Source organism: Diabrotica virgifera, chromosome 7 (genome assembly GCF_917563875.1).
Source record: "Diabrotica virgifera virgifera chromosome 7, PGI_DIABVI_V3a".
Lineage (NCBI taxonomy): Eukaryota > Metazoa > Arthropoda > Insecta > Coleoptera > Chrysomelidae > Diabrotica > Diabrotica virgifera.
The window spans coordinates 174,291,479-174,311,846 of record NC_065449.1 but is presented as its reverse complement, the minus strand read 5'-3'; the positions used below and the strand labels follow the sequence as shown (position 1 = coordinate 174,311,846).

At 35.2% G+C, this 20,368-nt stretch overlaps 1 protein-coding gene across 1 annotated transcript; it reads right to left on the bottom strand.

Annotated features, from left to right (window-relative positions):
• Positions 1–2,895: 2,895 nt before the first annotated feature.
• On the bottom strand, positions 2,896–19,403 carry LOC114335132 (uncharacterized). The gene is made up of 2 exons (XM_050657039.1): positions 18,828–19,403; positions 2,896–2,928 (listed from the first exon to the last, which is right to left on the bottom strand). Exons 1-2 carry the CDS (start codon positions 19,401–19,403, stop codon positions 2,896–2,898), a joined length of 609 nt encoding a protein of 202 aa, XP_050512996.1.
• Positions 19,404–20,368: the final 965 nt, after the last annotated feature.

Sequence of the window (20,368 nt, the reverse complement as noted above, 5' to 3'; positions counted from 1 at the left end):
AAACTGTTATAGGTCCCCCTCTGGCAATATTAATACTTTTTTTAGAAAATCTTGAGTCGGTTTTAAATTTCGTTTTTAAATCTAATCTAAATCTTTCAAACGGAGATAACTTAATTACAGATTCATTAGAAATAGCCAATAAATTTAACCTATTTTTTAAAAATGCTCCATTGGATGCAACTGCGACAATTCCAAACAAACCTGATAATACATATCCTTGTAACAACACTGTTTTGGATGTCCACTTTCTTCTACATCCGTACACTACAATAGAATTAAACAAATTATTAAACCAAAAACTAAAAAACAAAAAATCTCAGGGCTTTGATGAAATCCCTGGGTTTTTAATAAAAAAGGTTGTTTCGTTTATAATATCGCCATTAACATATTTAGTTAATTTATCATTTTCAAATGGCAATTTTCCAGATTGTATAAAAACGGGAAAGGTGTTACCAATTCATAAAAAGGGTGACCCAAAACAAGTAAATAATTACCGCCCAATAACAATTTCTTCGGTATTTTCAAAAATTTTTGAGTACAGTTATTTACAAAGACTTAACTCATTTTTACAGACGAATAAAGTGATTGTTAGTAACCAACATGGTTTCCAGTCCAAAAAATCTACCCATACAGCAATGCATTCCTTTTATGATACTCTCGCATCTTTAATAGATACTGGAGAGAGTCCTGTTGGGATATTTTGTGATCTTAGCAGGGCTTTCGACTGTGTCAATCACGAAATTTTATTTTATAAATTAAAAAATATCGGCATTTAAGGACGTGCGTTAAATTGGTTAACATCATATTTAACTGCACGTCGTCAATACGTCAGCTTAACAGAAAAAGGAAAATTATCAAATGCGACGCATAAATCCAACTATCTCGATATTGACATCGGTGTACCGCAAGGCTCAATTTTAGGACCTGTTCTCTTTCTTATTTATGTAAACGATGTTGTCTCGGTTAACTCGGATGGACATTTCACGATATTTGCAGACGACATAAATGTAATAGTCAATGGATGTGATACTTTTTTGAAGTCCAAATGTAACAGCTTACTGTCAGATCTTTACAACTGGTTCTGTAATAATTATTTACTGTTGAACACTCTTTTCATGCAGTTTCATAATAGGCAACGATGTATTAATCCAATTAACTTAAATATAAATAATAATGATATTGAACTTGTTTCATCATTAAAGTTCTTAGGACTTCATTTAGATGAATGTCTTAATTGGAGGAAACATTGTGATACGCTGGCCGCAAAGTTAAACTCAGTAACGTTTTTGTTTCGAAATTTAAAACAAGTATTAACGGAGAAACAATTAATAATGCTTTATTGTGCCCAAGCCGAATCTCGTTTGAGATACGGGATTTGTTTTTGGGGATCAAGTTGCCATATCAATGAAGTCTTTTTTGCACAAAAAAGAATAATACGGACTATTGCTGGTATCCCTCATAAAATAAGTTGTAGGCAGTACTTTCAAAATTTCAAAATTTTGCCTTTGGCCTGTATTTATATTCTGGAGACTTGTATATATATATTTAATAACCACGAAAATTTTAAAACCAATGGGCAAATACATAACATGAATACTAGATATAAAGATACCTTGCGTGCCCCAATGTGTAGGGGAAATATATATTGCAGGTCCCCGGGTCTAATGGGACAAAGACTCTATAATAGATTACCAGCGCATATAAAATTGTGTAGGAGTCCGACAATCTTTAAACTAAATTTAAAGGAATTTCTGATGACACACACTTTTTATTCGGTTGAAGAATTTCTTCAATTTTAAATGTATTTTCATTGTTTGTTTGTCTAGTGAAATTGTTTATTTGTATGTTATATTTACTTAATGTATTACTTTTGACTAATTCTATACAGACTCTGTCTGTCTAAAAGAAAATAAAGTATTTATTTATTTTATTTATTTATTTAACTACCTAAATAGGACTGCAACAGGAGGAATCGAGAAATTATTGGATACTGTGAATGAGCTAGTGGAGGTAAAATGTGGAAGAGAATTGTGGACATAAAACTGCCAAACGCGAACAATTATCAGGACAGGGTTATAATGCAGGCTCACAGAGGGGCAGAAAAGATCAAAAGGAAAATGGAGGTTACGAAGAATGTGGAGGTATATGGGCAATATCAGGTAAGATCCCTTACGGATCCTAATATATTACAAAATGTAACTTTAAGACAAGTGTGTGAAAGTGAATGTATATAAGATGTTGTTTTGTAGAGTTTGCAAAATTTGTATGCACCGTTATCAGTGTGACTGTAGAGTATATGAGGTGAGGAATACCTTGTGTCAGCATGTGCACTTAGTAAGAATGTATGAGGAGAGCGTGGGTACTAACTCTCTCTTAGATGATGCTGCAAGGTGTTTGGGAGAAACTTCAATTATCAAATCAAGGCATGAGAAGGAAATTAATAAATTTATCAGAGGGAAGCTAGAACAGACAAATGTAACCCAGGAAAAAACCAAACGAAATCTTCAACAGGAATACGTCAATAATATGACGAACAAATTAGATGACGAATCTTTTACCAAATTTATGAGGGTGGTTCAAGGACCGTTGGAAAAACTTAATAAAGAGGCAATGAACATTACAAAGAAGCGAAAAATGGAGAAGCAGCAGTATCCTTCAAATAAAAAAAGTAATGTTACTTATAGGTTTTTAGTCCTAGGCGAGGTTTAGAGGAGTTTTACCTCGCCATTGCACCAATAAAGGGCTCTCCTCTTGAATAAAAAAAAATAAGCATTGCTATTTAGTGTTTTATTTAGTTTGAAATAGTTATTTCTAGTAAACATTTGCTTAATTTTGTTCAGACCATTTTTCTTAGTACCCAATTCAAAATATGTTTTTATTATCATACATTTATGGTCAAATCTTATGGTCAACATTTAGTGTAAGTTTCTAGAAATAAAAGTAATTTTGAATTTATGCTATGACAAAGGACAAAAGACAATAGGACAAAGAAAGCTACGAAAATATATTATGCGATTAATAATACGATACTGAGAAAATGAGAAATCAGCCAGGTAACAAAAATACATGTATATAATACAATCACAGTACCAACACTTCTATACGCAAGCGAGACATGGGTCACAAATAAAAGACATGAAAGTGCCATAAATGCAGCAGAAATGAAGCAGCTGAGAAAAATAGCTGGAAAGACGAAGATGGACAGGGAAAGGAACGAAAACATCAGAAACGTGCTGTCAGGAACCAATAGAGAAAAAAATTGAAAAAAGAAAACTGAATTGGTTTGGACATATAACTAGGATGAACGAGAACAGACTAGTAAAGACGGTGACAGATGCCAAAAGACAGGGGAAAAGAAGAAGGGTCAGGCCTAGAAAGGATTGGATGGAACAAATCGGGACAAAGAGAGGGAAAACAGTGCAGCAGATGAAGGAAATGGCAGGAGATTGGAAGGCGTGGAAGATATGAGTAAAAGATGGATGGGTGATGCCAAAGTCCGACGCTCTTATAGGGAATAAGGACAACGAGAAAAAGAAGAAGAAGAAATTATGCAAGGCAGACTTGCACGTAGTGTTGATTAACATTGAAAAGGCAAGAAGGCATATGGCAAAGTATGATAGAAAGGTGCAAATAAAACTCAAAAGTAAGTTCTATATGACAGCATTAAGACTAGTTACGATGTATGAACGTAGGGTACTGAATATTGGGCAGTAAAACATAGGAATGAACAGGAATTGTATATTTTTGCGATGCGAATGATTTATTAGCCGAGTGGACTAACTAGAAAAGATAAAGTTAGGAATGAATATATGAGAGGAGATTGGGTGTAGATCCCACTGGAAACAAAATAAGAAACAGGTTAAGGTAGCTACGTTATGAGAAACATAGAGATGAGGACCACCCCATGCAAGTAGCGGAGAGGTGGATAGTCCCTGTAGAACAGGAAGACGAAAAAGAAGGTCCATGTCACCAGCCCCCCCTTTTTCAATTTGAGGGTCAAAAAAAGCTCATTCGTTTGTATTGCGTTAGTACTGGATTGTATCACCCTTCATTCGTTTGTACTGCCCCCACCCTTTTAAATCTGCCTGGAGGGGCGGGGACACGCCACCCCCCCTTTTTCGATTTGAGGGTCAAAAAAAAGCTCATTCGTTTGTATTGCGTTAGTACTGGATTGTATCGCCCTTCATTCGTTTGTACTGCCCCCACCCTTTTAAATCTGCCTGGAGGGGCTGGTGACATGCCATCCCCCCTTTTTCGATCTGAAGGTCCGGGATGGGTATGTTCGTTTGTACTGCATTAGTATCGGATTGTATCGTCCTTATTTTGTTTGTACTGCCCTCACCCGTCTAGATTGGCCTGGGGGGGCCAGTGACATGCTACCCTCTACTCTGCACTTTTTACCTTCTGAATGTCGAAAATAGGCTATTTCGTTTGTACTGCGTTAGTACTGGATTGTATCACCCTTCATTCTTTTGTACTGCCCCCACCCTTTTAAATCTGCGTGGAGGGGCTGGTGACATGCCATCCCCCCTTTTCCGATATGGGGGTCCGGGATGGGTGTTCGTTTGTACTACGTTAGTATCGGATTGTATCTTCCTTATTTTGTTTGTACTGCCCTCACCCGTCTAGATTGGCCTGGGGGGGCCAGTGACATGCTACCCCTCTACTATGCATTCTTTGCCATCTGAATGTCAAAAATAGGTTATTTCGTTTGCACTGCGTTAGTACTGGATTGTACCGCCCTTATTTTGTTTGTACTACCCCTATCCTTCTACATTTAAAACAGAGAAGAATTAGTGCTAGGAGTAAGGACACAAAATCAGCCAAACCTTGCACATAGTAACACCGCGGGTGTAAAATTTGGTAAATTCGTCAAAAATGAAACTGAAAAACTGAATTAAATTTTGAAACTGAAAAACAGGCCTGCAAGCCACTCTCCACTCTCCATGGGGAATGGGAATTTACCCCCTCAGATGGATCTCGGACTAGTAGCGATTTGAAAAATGATAGATGTATTTGTTGGAGATATTTTGAACACCATTTTCAATCAGAAATCAGAGCAGCGACTTTGTCTTTTCCTACTAGGAAGAAATTTATCCACCCCCGCAATAAATTTTACAGTTTCAGACGCTATCAACCTCTCTGGATAACTGATTAACTGAAACATACATACGGCAGAATTCATTGGAATCGAAAATTATTAAAAGTATTTGGAACATTAAATGAAAAATTCCCACAATCAACATCTTTCTTACCATCTAATGTCAGAGACCAGATAACAATAATTACCGCTGCTATGTTATGGTAATTTGTTTTCCAGAAAGGTTTGTATTGTTCGTTTATGACTGCAACAAGATTCAGAATTTCCGTATTTCATTTGTAAAATAAATATAGTGTCAAAAACTTGCTTATACATTTGACGCACTGTCCGACAAAGTGTTAATTGACTCAGATTGATACAGATTCAGTGCCAAAACGAGACATTTTTATAGAAAAATATTTGCAGGTATATTAAATGCCGAACTGACCTATTAAATAAACAATGACATTGCAATTTTCGATTTCTACTATGGAATTATCGCTGTATAGACCAGGGCGGATCTGTTTTGAGGTGGATGTGAGAGGTGACATTTCGATTTTTGCAGATAAAATTAGGTGACAACTTCAGTAATTATAATTGACTTATGCTCATTCTCAAATATGTTTGGAACATTATTAAAAAAATTTAAATATTTCAAAATTTCGAAAAACATCGATTTTTTTCAACTTTTATTGCTTGTAACTTAAAAACGATTCATTTTGGTCTAGGGAAGTCTAGGGAAATAAAATAAAGATAATTGAATTTTGTATGATATACGACACGACTGGTATAAAATATCTTAAATGATTATCCTTTCTGCAAAATAGCAATAAATACAAAATAAGAGGGCAAAATAAGCCTCTTGTTATTCAATGTTTTTCAACCACTTTGGTTGCACTTAGAACCTTCGTATTTTACTTAGAAAATTCTTACAACATACTCAATCCGTCCACCAAATTTCATTAAAATCGAGGTAATATATTTTGCATAATAATTTTGCAATCTAATTTTATTTAGGAAAAGTTCAAATTTTTTTAAAACTTTCTGAACAAAAAGTAGACCTGTTAGAAGTTTGCTAATTTTTTTACATATCGAGAGGTACTTTACCAATCCAATACACTTTACAAAATTAAAATCGGATTATTTACGCGGCCTCAGCACTGTTTTAAGGATATAAACATTTTTTTGCTTATAAACAAATATAGTGAGGACGTTTGAGTTGGAATAAATTCATTTTCTCGAGAATGGGCAACTCTGGAGATAAATTCCTAAACAGGTCGATTTTTATATTTAAATTATAATTTTTGGGATATCTATCATACTACTAACGTCATCCATCTGTGGAAAATGTGGGTAGTGTACTAGCTTATTTGAAAAATTATTCAATTCTCTATTTATTACATAATTATTTATACAGGGTGCCCAAATTTTTTTTTAATTAATTGAGACAAACAGAAGAAAGTATTTAATTTAGTTTATTCGAGATACATTTTACTGTTGTCCTAAAACAGAAAAAAATGTTTATTTGATAAATAACAGAAAAATGAATTTATTCGTATTTATTAACGCAAACGTCCTCACTGTATTTGTTTATAAGCCAAAAAATTGTGTATAACTTTAAAACATTGCTGAGGCCGATTAAATAAACCAACTTAAGTTCTGTAAAGTGTATTAGATAGGTAGGGCGTATCTTTATATGTAAAAAATTAGCAAACTTCTAAATAATGTTCTACTTTTTGTTCAGAAAGTTTATAAAAAATTTTAACTTTTTTAAAAAAATTTAGATTGCAAAATTATTATGCAAAATCTATTAAGTGTATTTTATAGTCGAATATCATAAAAAATTCAATTATCTTTATTTTATTTCTGTACGACTTTGTTCCAAAATGAATCGTTTTAAAAACGATTGAAAAGTTGAAAAAAATCGATGTTATTCGAAATTTTTAAATATTTGAATGTTTTTATTAATGTTCCGGACATATTTGAGAAGGAGCATAAGCCAATTATAATTACTGAAGTTGTCACCTAATTTTATCTGCAAAAATCGGAATGCCACCTCTCACATCCACTTCAAAACAGATCCGCTCTGGTCGATACAGCGATAATTCCATAGTAAAAAAATCGAAAATTGCACTATCATTGTTCTTCTTCTTCTTTTTTGTTTTTGGTTTCGCTGCAAGGCGATTACCAGCACGATTTATAAGCGATCTTGACGTAGTCTGGCTCTAAGCCATACCAAAATCGCTGACTATGTTCTTGTAAGGAAGCTTTTGATGAGGTGTGATGATTATAATTAAATGAGATTAATTGGGTCAGGTTCAGTATGATTAAAAATTAAAACATAAATTAAATGACAAATAGCAACATAATATAACACGGATACATATAAACAGTTGAGCCTTGCAATTTGTAAGCTTATTTTGTTAATTGCTAGAAAAAGCATTGCAGTTTATAAGCTTATTTGGTTAATTGCAAGAAAACGCATAATTACATTGACTGATTCTTCCGTTAAAGAACTTAGAATATTGTATATAGAGAGCGGTGTTTTGAAGTTCATGGAAATAAATTTTGTGTATATATCAAAATTAGGAATCACATTAATCGGGCATTCAAAAAAGATGTGGTTTAGATCCTCGAGACGACCACATTCACAAAAAGGATTATCTTTTATATTCATTTTATACAGATGTTGTTTTGTTAAACAATGGCCTGTGCGCATTCTAATGATGGTGGTAGTGTGTCTTCTATTTCTATATGGAAAATTTGAATACCAAGGTTTTGTAGGAAAGAAGTCTTGAATTGTTTTGTATTGCGAACTCTTCTTCTGAACTAAAGATTTCCATTTTTCTTGGTACTCTTTTGTAATTTTTCCTTTGATGATTGATAGGGCATCCTGGGAATTCAGTTGTACTTCCATGGGTACATTCAGGTCTCTTCCTATTTTTGCCAGTATGTCAGCCTGGGTGTTACCAAATATATTAGAGTGTCCAGGTATCCAGGAAAGGAGAATTTTGGTACCATTCTCATTGGCTGAAGATATAAGTTTCTTTGTTTTTAGGGCCCTTATATCTGCTGAAGCAGATATGTTACATGTTTTAATATTGGTTATTGCATTGAGCGAATCAGAAAATATTATAGCTTTCTTTAGATGTTTTGTAGTTGCGACTTCCACCGCTTGATGTATTGCTATACTCTCTGCTTTGCTTATGCTTAGAGCTCCAGGAAGTCTTGAGGAGAAATTATAATCAATACTCGGGATGCATATCCCAAAACCTACCCTTTCTTTGTTTTTTGAGGCATCAGTATATATAAAGGTATGGTCTTTCCCATATTGTTCAGTAGTCATAAGGAATTTTTCTTTAATCATCGGGTCATATTTTTTGATATTACAATTTAGAATTGGAAGTGGATTCATTAGTGTATCATAGTCTAATTCATAGCATGGAAAATTTGGGCTTTTGTATATTTTTTTAAAATATGGAAAAAAATATTCTAATGCCGAAACCAAGTATGGTACATTATGCCTTGTATAAAAATTAGGTTTGTTTATAAGTCTTTTACGTATTTCAATTAGGAGTAATATTATGGGATGATTCTCAATAATGATGATTTTACTTAAAAATTTAGAGGCTAACAATAATCTTCTATGTTCTAGGTCCATTTGGGCAGACTCTGCCAAGATTGCCAAATTTGGTGTAGACTTCATGCACCCCAAACATATCTTAAGTCCCTCAAAAAATACTGCATTGAGTTTGTTGTTGCATTTTTGTGATATTGGGTTGAATAGGAAGGAACCATAATCGAGGTGAGATCTGATCAAGGCATTAAAAACCATTAGGAGTGTTCGTGGGTCAGCTCCCCACCAGACTCTACATATTGCTCGTAGGATGTTAATATTTTTCTTTGCCTTGAGTATAATATTGTCAACATGTAAGTCCCATGATAGATGCTTATGAAACATTATGCCTAGAAATTTCACTTCATTTTTTAGAGGAATGGCTGTGTTGTTGATTTTGATTTCTGTTAGATTATCTCTTCGCCTACCTTTTGTGAACCATACAGCTTCACATTTGTCTTTGGATAAGGACAAGTCATGTTCTGCAAGCCAGTGTAATGTGTTTTCCAATTCTTTGTTTATTTTACTTACCATGCTTTGGATATCATATCCCTTAATATACAAAACCAAGTCGTCTGCATATCCACATATTTTAACTTCATTATTGCTAATACAAAACAATTCTGCTATATAAATATTAAACAAAATGGTACTTAAGGGAGAACCTTGAGGTAGCCCCTTAGTTGCCATGAAAGGTCCCAAAAAGTCACCATCATTAGATCTTGAATATAAAAGTCTCTTCTGTAAAATTTTGAACACAATATTATTTATTGCAGATGGAATATTTCGAAGTTTTAGTTTGCTATAAAGTTTGTATATATTGACATTATCATATGCTGCTTTGATATCAAGAAAGATGGCCAAAACCGATTGGGAGGATTCAAAGGCTTCCACAATTGTGGAATGAAGGAGGGTCAAGTTGTCAGCAGTGCCTCTTCCTTTTCTAAAACCTGTCTGATGGTTGGTGAATGAACAGTTATGTTCTAAGGACCAATCTAGGCGATTCTTGATTAATATTTCTAATGTTTTAAGCACACATGAGGATAAAACTATTGGTCTGAAACTACTGGCCAAGAGTGGATTTTTGTGTGGCTTTAAGATATTTATAACATTATGGTTTTTCCAATCTTCAGGCAGGTTGTCACCATTTAGACAATTATTGTAGATATTCAACAGAAAATGTTTAGCTTGTAGTGGTAGATGTTTTATCATAAGGTAAGGAATGTCGTCCATACCTGGTGCCGAATTTTTTTTATTATTTACAGCATTGTTAAGTTCCCAGATTGTAAAAGGGGAAACTTGCTCGTTTATATCGTCAAGCTCAAAATTTGGATCAATAAAAACTGCAGACATGTTCTGTAGAATTTCTGTTTTAATGTTATCTGCGGGGTTATGAAATGTCTGGCCGTAATTTTTGTTATTTGAGAATTTTTTAACTTTGTTCCAGACATAGGTAGTGTTAGATTCCTTATTTAATGATTCACAGAAGTTTATGAATTTATTTCTTTTTTTAGTTCTGAGGTTTCGTTTAGTTTGGGCGATTATACGTTTAGCGTTTATATAGTTCTCTAAGGAAACAGATTGTTTAAAGTTTTGAATTGCCTGTTTGCGGCTTTTAATCCAAAGTGAACATTCTTCATCCCACCACGGATTTGAAGGTTTACCCTGTGTTCTACAGTTTTTATAGGGAATTGAGTTATCTGCTACTTGGTTAACTACCTCCAAAAACTCATTGTAATTAGAGTTTACCGGTAAATCAAGCATTCCTGTTATCATCCCAGTGTGGAATGTATACCAGTCTGCTCTTTTAATATTTCTCATTTTGTATGTTTGTGTATAGATGCTATCATTTTTGTTAAACTCACAGTTGTTTATTATGACAAAGGTGGGGAAATGGTTGCTATTTCCACAATCTTGTATGACACCCCAAGTAGAACATAGAGCCATATTATTACTTGCTATGGCTAGATCTACAGCGCTAAGATTATTATTAGGAGGTTGAAACAATGTTGCTGACCCATCATTTAGGATAATTAATTCTTTATCAAAAATAAAATCATAAATATTTTTTCCTCCCTTATTGGTAGGACATTTATCCCATAGGGGATGGTGAGAGTTCAGATCACCTAGTATAATTAAGTTTTCTGTAGGTATGTTTTCTATTGTTGAGCTCAAGAAAGGAAGAGTTATGGCATTATTTGTATTGGAGTAAATGTTTATTATGTATAAGTTACCAATTTTTGTTGTTATGTATTGGATTTGGTCTGAGTTGTACTTCTGAATTGTAGAAAAAATAATAGATTTCTTGATACAAGTAGCTACTCCACCATATCCGTCATCTCTGTCCTGTCTGACAACATTATAATACTTCAAAGAAAAATTAAAATCTTGTTTAAGTCAAGTTTCATTAATAGCAATTATGTCAGGGTCTTCTTTGAAAATTAAGTTCGTTATGTTTTCCCTGTTTGATTTAATACTTCTAATATTCCACTGAATAATTTTTAATTTCTTTTTTGAATTCATGATTATGTGATTTGATATGTTTAATTAATTAAAATCAGAATCAGATTTATCCTCTTGGTCCATATAGGACTCTACGTTTAATCGGGAAAATAAATGGTTTTTAAGTAAATTTAAGTTTTCTGATGATGTATTACTAATAAAATTTAGGCATGAGTTTAAAAAGTCATTTGAAGAAAAGGTATCAATATTTTGAAAGTTTTGCGATGCACTGGATTGCCAGGCTTGATTGGAGTTTTGTGATAAATTAGCCGAGGTTCTTGATTTGTAAGGTTCTGAACGAGAAAATGAGCTAGTGGGGGAAGAGGTTGGCTTTTCTGGTCTTAATTGCTGTGTATATGTACTCTTTTCATTTGGTTGCTTATCTTGACGTTTTTGCACGACTCTCCGTTTGTTGTCGGAGTTCAGAACCACCTGTTGAAAGGAACGTTTTACTGTAGATGATCTAAAATTGTTTGTTCTTCGTTGCGATGGTTCTATGGTGTTAGAATTATTTGTACTGGTACTTGGAGTATTTTCTAATGGCCTGCTGTTATTTTTAAAATTTGGAAAATCTCTCGGGTTATAAATAAATTTATTATTTGAGATGTATGATTTTGGAATGGCTTCACTTGCCTCAAAAAATGTCAAATTTTCATACGCCATCAGTTCTTTAATATTCTTTTGCCTTGTATATTCTGGGCAGCTCTTGTCAATAGATTTGTGAGAATCTTTGCAGTAAAAACATTTTGTCATGCATACGTCTTCATGTTTGTTTTCCCCGCAATTAAAACATCTTTCTTTCCCTTTACAGTTTGTTTTTGTGTGGCCAAATCTAAGACAGTTATAGCATTGTGTCACTGGGGCAATATATGTGTCCACTAGTCTTGGTATGCCATAAAAAAACACAGTTTTGGGCATAAGAACGCCTCGAAATGTAAATAGTGTCGTACCTGTGGGTTCATAAGAAGTTACTCCATCTTTAATTACTCTTCTATTTAATCTTTTTATATGTAAAATTTCAATGTCATTTCCTGTATCGCAACACCGAAGAAGTTCTTTTTCATCAATATCTGTATCAATTTGTCGGACGATACCTTTGCAGGTTACGAAGTTAAAGGGTATATATATCTTGTATCCCTGATTTAGAAGTTGAGTGTTCTTAAGTAGCATATTAGCCGAGTGAAAATTGGCAAATTCAACTGAAACTCTATTGAGTCCTTTACTATCTATTTTTTTAACGTCATTAAGTTTGAGGTTGAATATATCTCGAGCTATTTTAATTGTATTGAATGTGCCAATTTTTATATTCGGTATATTTGTAGATTCAAGATATACTACAAAAGGTCCATGATCTTTTTCGGAGTATGTATTAACCTTTTTTTCATCCTGAGAATTATTGTCGGAAGTCTGATTTTGATTTTTTTCGGAATTATTAGTCATTGCAATTTTAGCCGGAGAAGAAGTATCAGGATAAGGGGGGACTGAGCCCCCCTTTTCCTCACTCATTGTAAGAAAAAATCAGTCAATGAAGTATTAATAACTAGAAAGCAAAAAGAAATAAAAAGAGCAAGCAAAATAGCATAAAAGAAAGCCGCTTAAAAAAAATATAAGCAAAAATGCTCAACTTACCTATATGCAAACACTTAAGCAACAACACCGGCGGTTGTTAGCTAGGTTAAGACCCTAAACTAGTGGCAAACTTTGACTGCTGCAAAACAGAAGCTGTTCATACCTCGAAAGCGTAATGTCTAGTTTAGAAATATTAAATTTTTGGAAAATATTTCTTAAATTTAAAATACGCGGTCTGATGTTTGGTATTTTATTTGACGCACTATCATTGTTTATTTAATAGGTCAGTTTGGCATTTCATATATTTGCAAATATTTTTCTATAAAAATGTCTCGTTTTGGCACTGAATCTGTAGAGTCAATTAACACGTTGACGGACATTGCGTCAAATGTATAAGCAAGTTTTTGACACTATATTTATTTTGCAAATGGAATACGGAAATTCTGAATCTCATTGCAGTCATAAATGAACAATACAAACCTTTCTAGAAAACAAATTACCATAACGGCAACGGCAATTATTGCAACGGCAATTATTGTTATCTGGTCTCTCGCATTAGATGGTAGGAAAGACATTGATTGTGGCAATTTTTCATTTAATATTTGAAATACTTTTAATAATATTCGATTCCAATGAATTCTGCCGTATGTATGTTTCAGTTAATCAGTTATCCAGAGAAGTTGAAATTGTACAACGAAGAGTGCATTTCGGAATGGGCCGCATGAGATCTTTGATTTTCATATCGATAGCGTGTAAAACTGTAAAATTTATTGAGGGGATGGATAAATTTCTTCCTAGTAGGAAAAGGCAAGGTCGTTCCTCTGATTTCTGATCGAAAATGGTGTTCAAAATATCTCCAACAAATACATGTACCATTTTTCAAATCGGTAGCGTAGAACTACTCCGAGATCCATCTGAGGGTGTAACTTTCCATTCCCCATGGAGAGTGGCTTGCAAGCCTGTTTTTCAGTTTCAAAATGCAATTCGTCATTTTTGACGAATTTACCAAATTTTACACCCGCAGTATTACTATAATAGTTTTGGCTAATTTTGTGTCCTTACTCCTAGCATTAATCCTCCCCTGTTTTAAATGTAGAAGGGTAGCATGTCATGGGCCCCCAGGCCAATCTAGACGGGTGGGGGCGGTACAAACAAAATAAGGGCGATACAATCCGATACTAACGCAGTAAAAACGAATATACCAATCCCGGACCACCATATCGAAAAAGGGGGGATGGCATGTCACCAGCCCCTCCAGACAGATTTAAAAGGGTGGAGTCACTACAAACGAATGAAGAGTGATACAATCCAGTACTAACGCAGTACAAACGAAATAGCCTATTTTCGACGTTCAGAAGGCAAAGAGTGCAGAGTAGAGGGTAGCATGTCGCTGCCCCCCAGGCCAATCTAGACGGATAAGGGCGATACAATCCGATGCTAACGCAGTACAAACGAACATACCCATCCCGGACCCCGTGATCGAAAAAAGGGATTCCCCTCCAGACAGATTTAAAAGGGTGGGGCAGTGCAAACGGATGAAGGGTGATACAATCCAGTACTAATGCAGTACAAACGAAATAGCCTACTTTCGACGTCAGATGGGAAAAAGTGCAGATTAGAGGGGTAGCATGTCTGTAATTTACGTATTTAGTGGACTGTAGTATTTTAATTGGTCGCATGAAAACGCTTAACGTATAAACTGATATTTATTTACGAATTTAACAAGTTTTGAAATACATAAAGAATGCGTGTTGCTCACTTGCCGGTCGACGATGGAAGAGAGGGTTCTTGTCGATGCGCTGCGCCTCGTTCGTAGATTACAGCGTGGTTACAGTGTTGTCGGTACCAGTTTTGTCGGTACCAGTGTTGTCGGCTCTAACATGCCCCCGGCCTTGAAAGGACTCCCTTTCAATCGTCGATGGGTAATGGACAAATCTTCGGGAAGGCTCGCCGGATGACACCATTTGCAGTTCGTATCGATGCCACCCGACAAATTCCATCCTTTCCAGGATGTAGCTCTACAATCCGCCCCAGTCTCCATTTTAACGGATTGATATTATCTTCCTTAATTAGTACCATAGAACCTTGGGATAAAGTTCTCTGCGTCTTTTTCCATTTGACCCGCTGCTGCAGTTCGGATACGTATTCTTTCGACCATCGTCGCCAGAAGTTCTGTCGCATTTGTTCCAGGAGTTGGAACCGAGAAAGTCTTCCAGTCGGTGATTCTGTGACGTCTGGTTCTGGAGTAGCTGTTAACGGTTGGCCGATGAGAAAGTGAGCGGGGGTTAACGGATTATCGTCATTAGGATCGGAAGAGAGTGGTGAAAGGGGTCGGGAATTTAAAATTGCTTCAATTTGAGCAAATACTGTCGACAATTCTTCGAAGGTTAGAATATTATTACCTATCACTCGCTTTAAATGATTCTTGCTCGATTTTATTCCTGCCTCCCAGAGGCCACCGAAGTGCGGACAGTGCGCCGGAATAAAATGCCAGTTTATATTTTCGGATGTACACAAGTCCGAAATTTTGTCTTGATTTGAAATCAGAAAGTTGCTTAAGGCTTGTAATTCGTGATTGGCACCGACGAAGTTTGTGCCATTGTCAGAATATATTTGTTGAGGTTTCCCGCGCCTGCTAATGAATCGTTTCAGTGCTAATAAAAAGGTGTCTGTCGAAAGATCAGAAACCAGCTCGATATGAACTGCCTTGACAGCAAAACATACAAACAGTGCCATGTAACATTTTGATGTTTTACCGCCCCTACCGTATCGATTTTTAATAATAAAAGGTCCGCCATAATCGACCCCACAAACCTTGAACGGATAACCAGCATCAAATCGCGTTTTCGGCAAGCTACCCATCATAGGATTTGTGAACTTCGCGTTAAATCTGAAACACGTGACACACTGTCGTACCGTTAACTTAGCAAGATTTCTACCTGATACCGGCCAAATTGATTGACGTAAAGAACTAAGCAGAAGTTGTGGACCGGCATGCATCAATTTTAGATGTTCTGACTTAAAAATTAACTTAGTTAACGGATGGTGTGCTGAAACGATAATTGGATGTTTCTAGTCATACGAATAATCTGAATTGGTTAGACGCCCACCAACTCTGAGTAAGCCTTCCTGATCGATAAAGGGATTAAGATTAAGAATTTTGCTTTTAGCACTAATTTCTTGTTTGTTTAGTAACGTGTTTATTTCTGCCGTATATGACTCGCTTTGTGACATTTTGAGAAGGAGCTTGTACGCCTTACTCAATTCTTCAGTCTTAAGAGGACCAAGTGCTCGTTTAGAGTCTTTCTTTGAAATAATTGAAATGAATCGTAGAACAAATGCTACGGTTCTAATAAGTTTGCTTAATGAAGAGAAGTGACTTATATCTACTAATGGTTCCGAAGAACTTATTAAGAATGCCTTTGAGGCACACTTCAGCTCAGGTAAGTTCTCTAGACATCTTACCTCTTTAGGCCACTCGCATTCGGATTTTTCTAACCAACATGGACCAGACCACCACAAATTAGATGCTTGTAATTCATACGGATTGATACCGCGTGATACTATGTCTACGGGGTTGTCCTTTGAGGAAACGTGCCGCCACTCACAAGAACTAGTTAAAGTTTGTACTTCAGCAACTCTATTGGAAGTAAAAGTTTTCAATCGGTGTGGTTCCGTTTTCAACCAACCTAACACGATTGTGGAATCTGTCCATAAGGTAACGCTATCAAATGTTACTTTAAGTGAATCCTTAACCGTTGTAAATAGTTTAGCTAAAACAACAGCCGCGCATAATTCGAGTTTGGGAATCGTAATAGTTTTCAACGGACTTACTTTGGATTTTGCGCATAGAAGCCTGACTGAGACTTGATCATTTTGACTGATAGAACGTAGGTAGATGGATGCACCATACGCATGCTCGGAAGCATCCGAGAAACCGTGTAACTGAATTGAATGTGCGTTTTGGAATATTACGTGACGTGGAATAGTTAAGAGGATCGGTACGTATTTTCGGCTGCAATGCTATTCAAATGGGGATTAATTTTTTTCGAATCCTGAGAAAACTAATAAGTATTTTTGAAAAATTTAAACGCAGAATGAAAGATTACGTTATTAGCGAGGGCCGAAAGTCCCTGAGAACATCTATAATGTTTATTTTAATAAGTTACAGGGGTGAAAATCTAAGAGAAAATTTAGTGTGATTTTTAATTTCAAATATCTCATTCAAAATAAACTTTTTATTTATTATAAGGGACTTTCGGCCCTCGGTAATAATTTAGTCTTTCATTCTGCGTTTAAATTTTTCAAAAATATTTATTGGTTTTTTCAGGATTCGAAAAAAATGAACACAATGCCGTGGTAATATTTTCCAAATCTATCTTTGTCTTACAACGCACTCAGCCGAATATAATATTGTCAGCATATAATATGTCAGGCAGACACTGACAATCAGTGACAATTTTAAATATTTGACATTGCATCGGGAATATTTTAAGTTATTGATTAAATATTATTGATATATAGTGTATTTGATAAATAATTGATTTAAGACGAGAACCTAATAAAAAGTTATTTATTATGTATTATTTGTGGAAGATCCAAGCAGAGAATACATCAGGATAATAATATATTCTGTGATCCAAGTATTTTGTTGTTAAAGATGTTCAAAATTGTAACCGTTCCATAATAACAATATATTATTAAAAAATCACTTTTCCTCTTTTCTCGATTGAGTATTAGTTTTTGTTGTACAAATAAATTTTTACAATCACTGAATACATAGTTAGTGAAAAGAATTATCACATTTATTAACTGAATTAATAATTTGCAATTATAAAAATAACAGTTATCCAAGAACATTCAAAAGCCATCTCTTTAAATTAATGATGACATTTTCAAGTAGAATGACATTCTAGTAAAGTTTACATATCCATACCAGTGTGAATTTTACTACACGTAATTTGCCGTGTAAAGACAGAAAAAGTAGGGATACACGTAAAATATTTGCGAATTATGTACCCATAGCCTTAATGAATTAAGTTGAGGGATCTCAGATTTGAATTTAAGCCATTCACTATGTAACGGTTGAGGAACCGATTCGTCCCAACTTAATCGCTCTAGCCATAGTTTTTGGAGAATAATTTTCACCTTTATAATACAAGGCGCTAAAAGGCCTAGTGGATCAAATATTTGACCAACAGCTGAAAGAATGATTCTCTTAGTTACACGACCATCTATAGTATTTGGTTCAATTCTAAATGTCAAAGAATCAGAATCGCATGACCAACCGAGTCCTAATGTTTTTATGTTCTGATCTTCACCGAATTGAACAGTTTTCTGTGAAGGTACATCGCCCTTTATTATTTTAAGTACCGCCTCTTTATTTGAGTGCCATTTTCGTAAGTTAAAGCACCCTTCAGATAAGACTTTAGAAATACCTAAGCCTAGATTCGCTGCTTCTTGAACAGAATCAGCTCCCGTAATTAAATCGTCTACGTATATATCATTCTTAATTGTTTGAGATAACTTTGGCATTTTCGCTTCGCAATTTAAGGCCAGCTCGATGATACAACGAATCGCTAGAAATGGCGCTGATGCAGTCCCGTACGTGACCGTGGTTAATTCGTATATTTCTAATTCCTCGTTAGGATTATTACGCCAAAATATTTGGTGCAATGAATGTTGTTCCGAGTTGATCATTACTTGCCGATACATTTTCTCGATGTCGGCCGTTATTACGAATGCATGAATTCGAAATCTTAGGAGTATTGACAAAAGACTACTTTGTATTGTTGGACCTACCATTTGGAGGTCATTGAGAGATAAACCGGTACTAGTCGCCGCCGAAGCATCGAAAACCACACGAAGCTTTGTTGTAACCGATTCTTCTCGAAGCACACCATGGTGTGGCAAATAATAATTAATCGCATTCGAGTTTAATCTATTGACTTTGGTCATGTGACCTAACGCTTTGTATTCGTTCATGAAATTCGTGTATTTTTCGTATAAATTCGTATTACGCTTAAGTTTTCTTTCTAAGGATAAAAATCGTCTTCGCGCTTGTTCTTCCGAATCGCCTAATTCGTCTATACTCGTTTTAAATGGAATAGAAACCACAAATCTACCCGTTTCCGCATCGCGTTTCGTATGTTCGACGAAATGTTGCTCGCATAACGTTTCTTCTTCTGATATAGCAGGTTTCGTCGCGCATTCTTCTAGTAACCAGAATTTTCCTAGTTGGTTCTGAATATCACAATTCAACGACAAATTGCAGTGAGACACATTTGACTTTTCTGCAATGTTTCCAGACATTATCCATCCAAAGGAAGTTTTCTGTAATACTGGCTGATCCGATCCTAGACGTATCTGACCAACCTGCATCAATTTCCAAAATAGATTTGCTCCAATAAGCAACTCAATGGGACCTGGTATGTAAAATTCTGGATCAGCAAGGATTATATTTTTTGGAATGTTCAAACGATTAACATCGATGACCGTGGTTGGTTGAATTCCCGTAATTTCGTTTATTATTAGACATGATAATTTTACGGAATATGCACTATGTAGCGCCTCCACAGAAATTTCGCATTTTTTCTTAATCTGGGATTTGCTACTATTAATACCTACTACGGCCATGTCGATGCTTTCTGTCTCGAGATTAAGGATATCGCATAATTTTGATGAGATAAAACTAGATTGGGAACCGGAATCTAGTAACGCGCGTACGGTATGAATTTATTAAATTTATCGGTTACTTGTACCAGAGCTGTAGCAAGTAGAACATTTTCCCGAGAAAAATTCGAACATGTAAGAGACACATTCGAGTTCTCTGGCGTGTTAGTTTCGCGTCTACCGTTTTCGTTTTCGTTACGTTGTATATGGAGCAACGTATTGTGTCTACCATTGCACCTCCTGCAATTGCTTAGTCTGCAAACCGTATTTACGTGACCTGACCGTAAACAATTTACGCACAATTTCAGTCTTTTCGCATTCGTATGTCTTTCTGCTGGGGAAAGTTTTAAAAATTCTGAACAGTTTCGAATATAATGATTTTGTTTACAGAAGGCACAATTCATATTATTACCCGACCTATCATCTGTATTAGTGTTTCTTGGAGAAACATTTTCCGTATTAACAAACGACTGAGATATTCTTGATTGTTTTTTATGAGAATTCGAAGTGTTGCCTAACGAGTCTCCATATTGTCTTCAGCAAATCAGCCTTTGACTTTAAAAACGTTTTTAAATCTTCCACTTTTGGATACTGCATTTTGGATCTGAACTCTTCCCACTCTCGCGACGTTTTTTTATCAAACTTAGACGTTACTACGTAAATTATTAAAGTATCCCAATGTTCGGTGGGCTGCTTTAATTGTTTTAATGCTTTTAAATGCTTTGAAATTGAATCGATTACGGATCTGAATAGCTGAGACGAGTCACAAGTTTTAATCTCTAAATTAAATAACGCCTTTACGTGATTGTGCACAAGAAGTCGTTCATTATTGTATCGTTCACATAGTAAATCCCATGCTACAACGTAATTTGCCTCGCTAAACTCGATTGATGCTATTACCTCCGAGGCGCAACCTGAAAGTGATGACT

Bases quoted from the DNA above. Each gene is read 5' to 3' on its own strand.
- LOC114335132 (XM_050657039.1), bottom strand. From the start codon at position 19,403: ATGGCCGTAGTAGGTATTAATAGTAGCAAATCCCAGATTAAGAAAAAA. The intron at 2,929-18,827 runs GCGCGAAGACGA...TTTTATTTCTAG, and splicing joins TAGGCGATTCGGAAGAACAA to AAACTTACACTAAATGTTGA.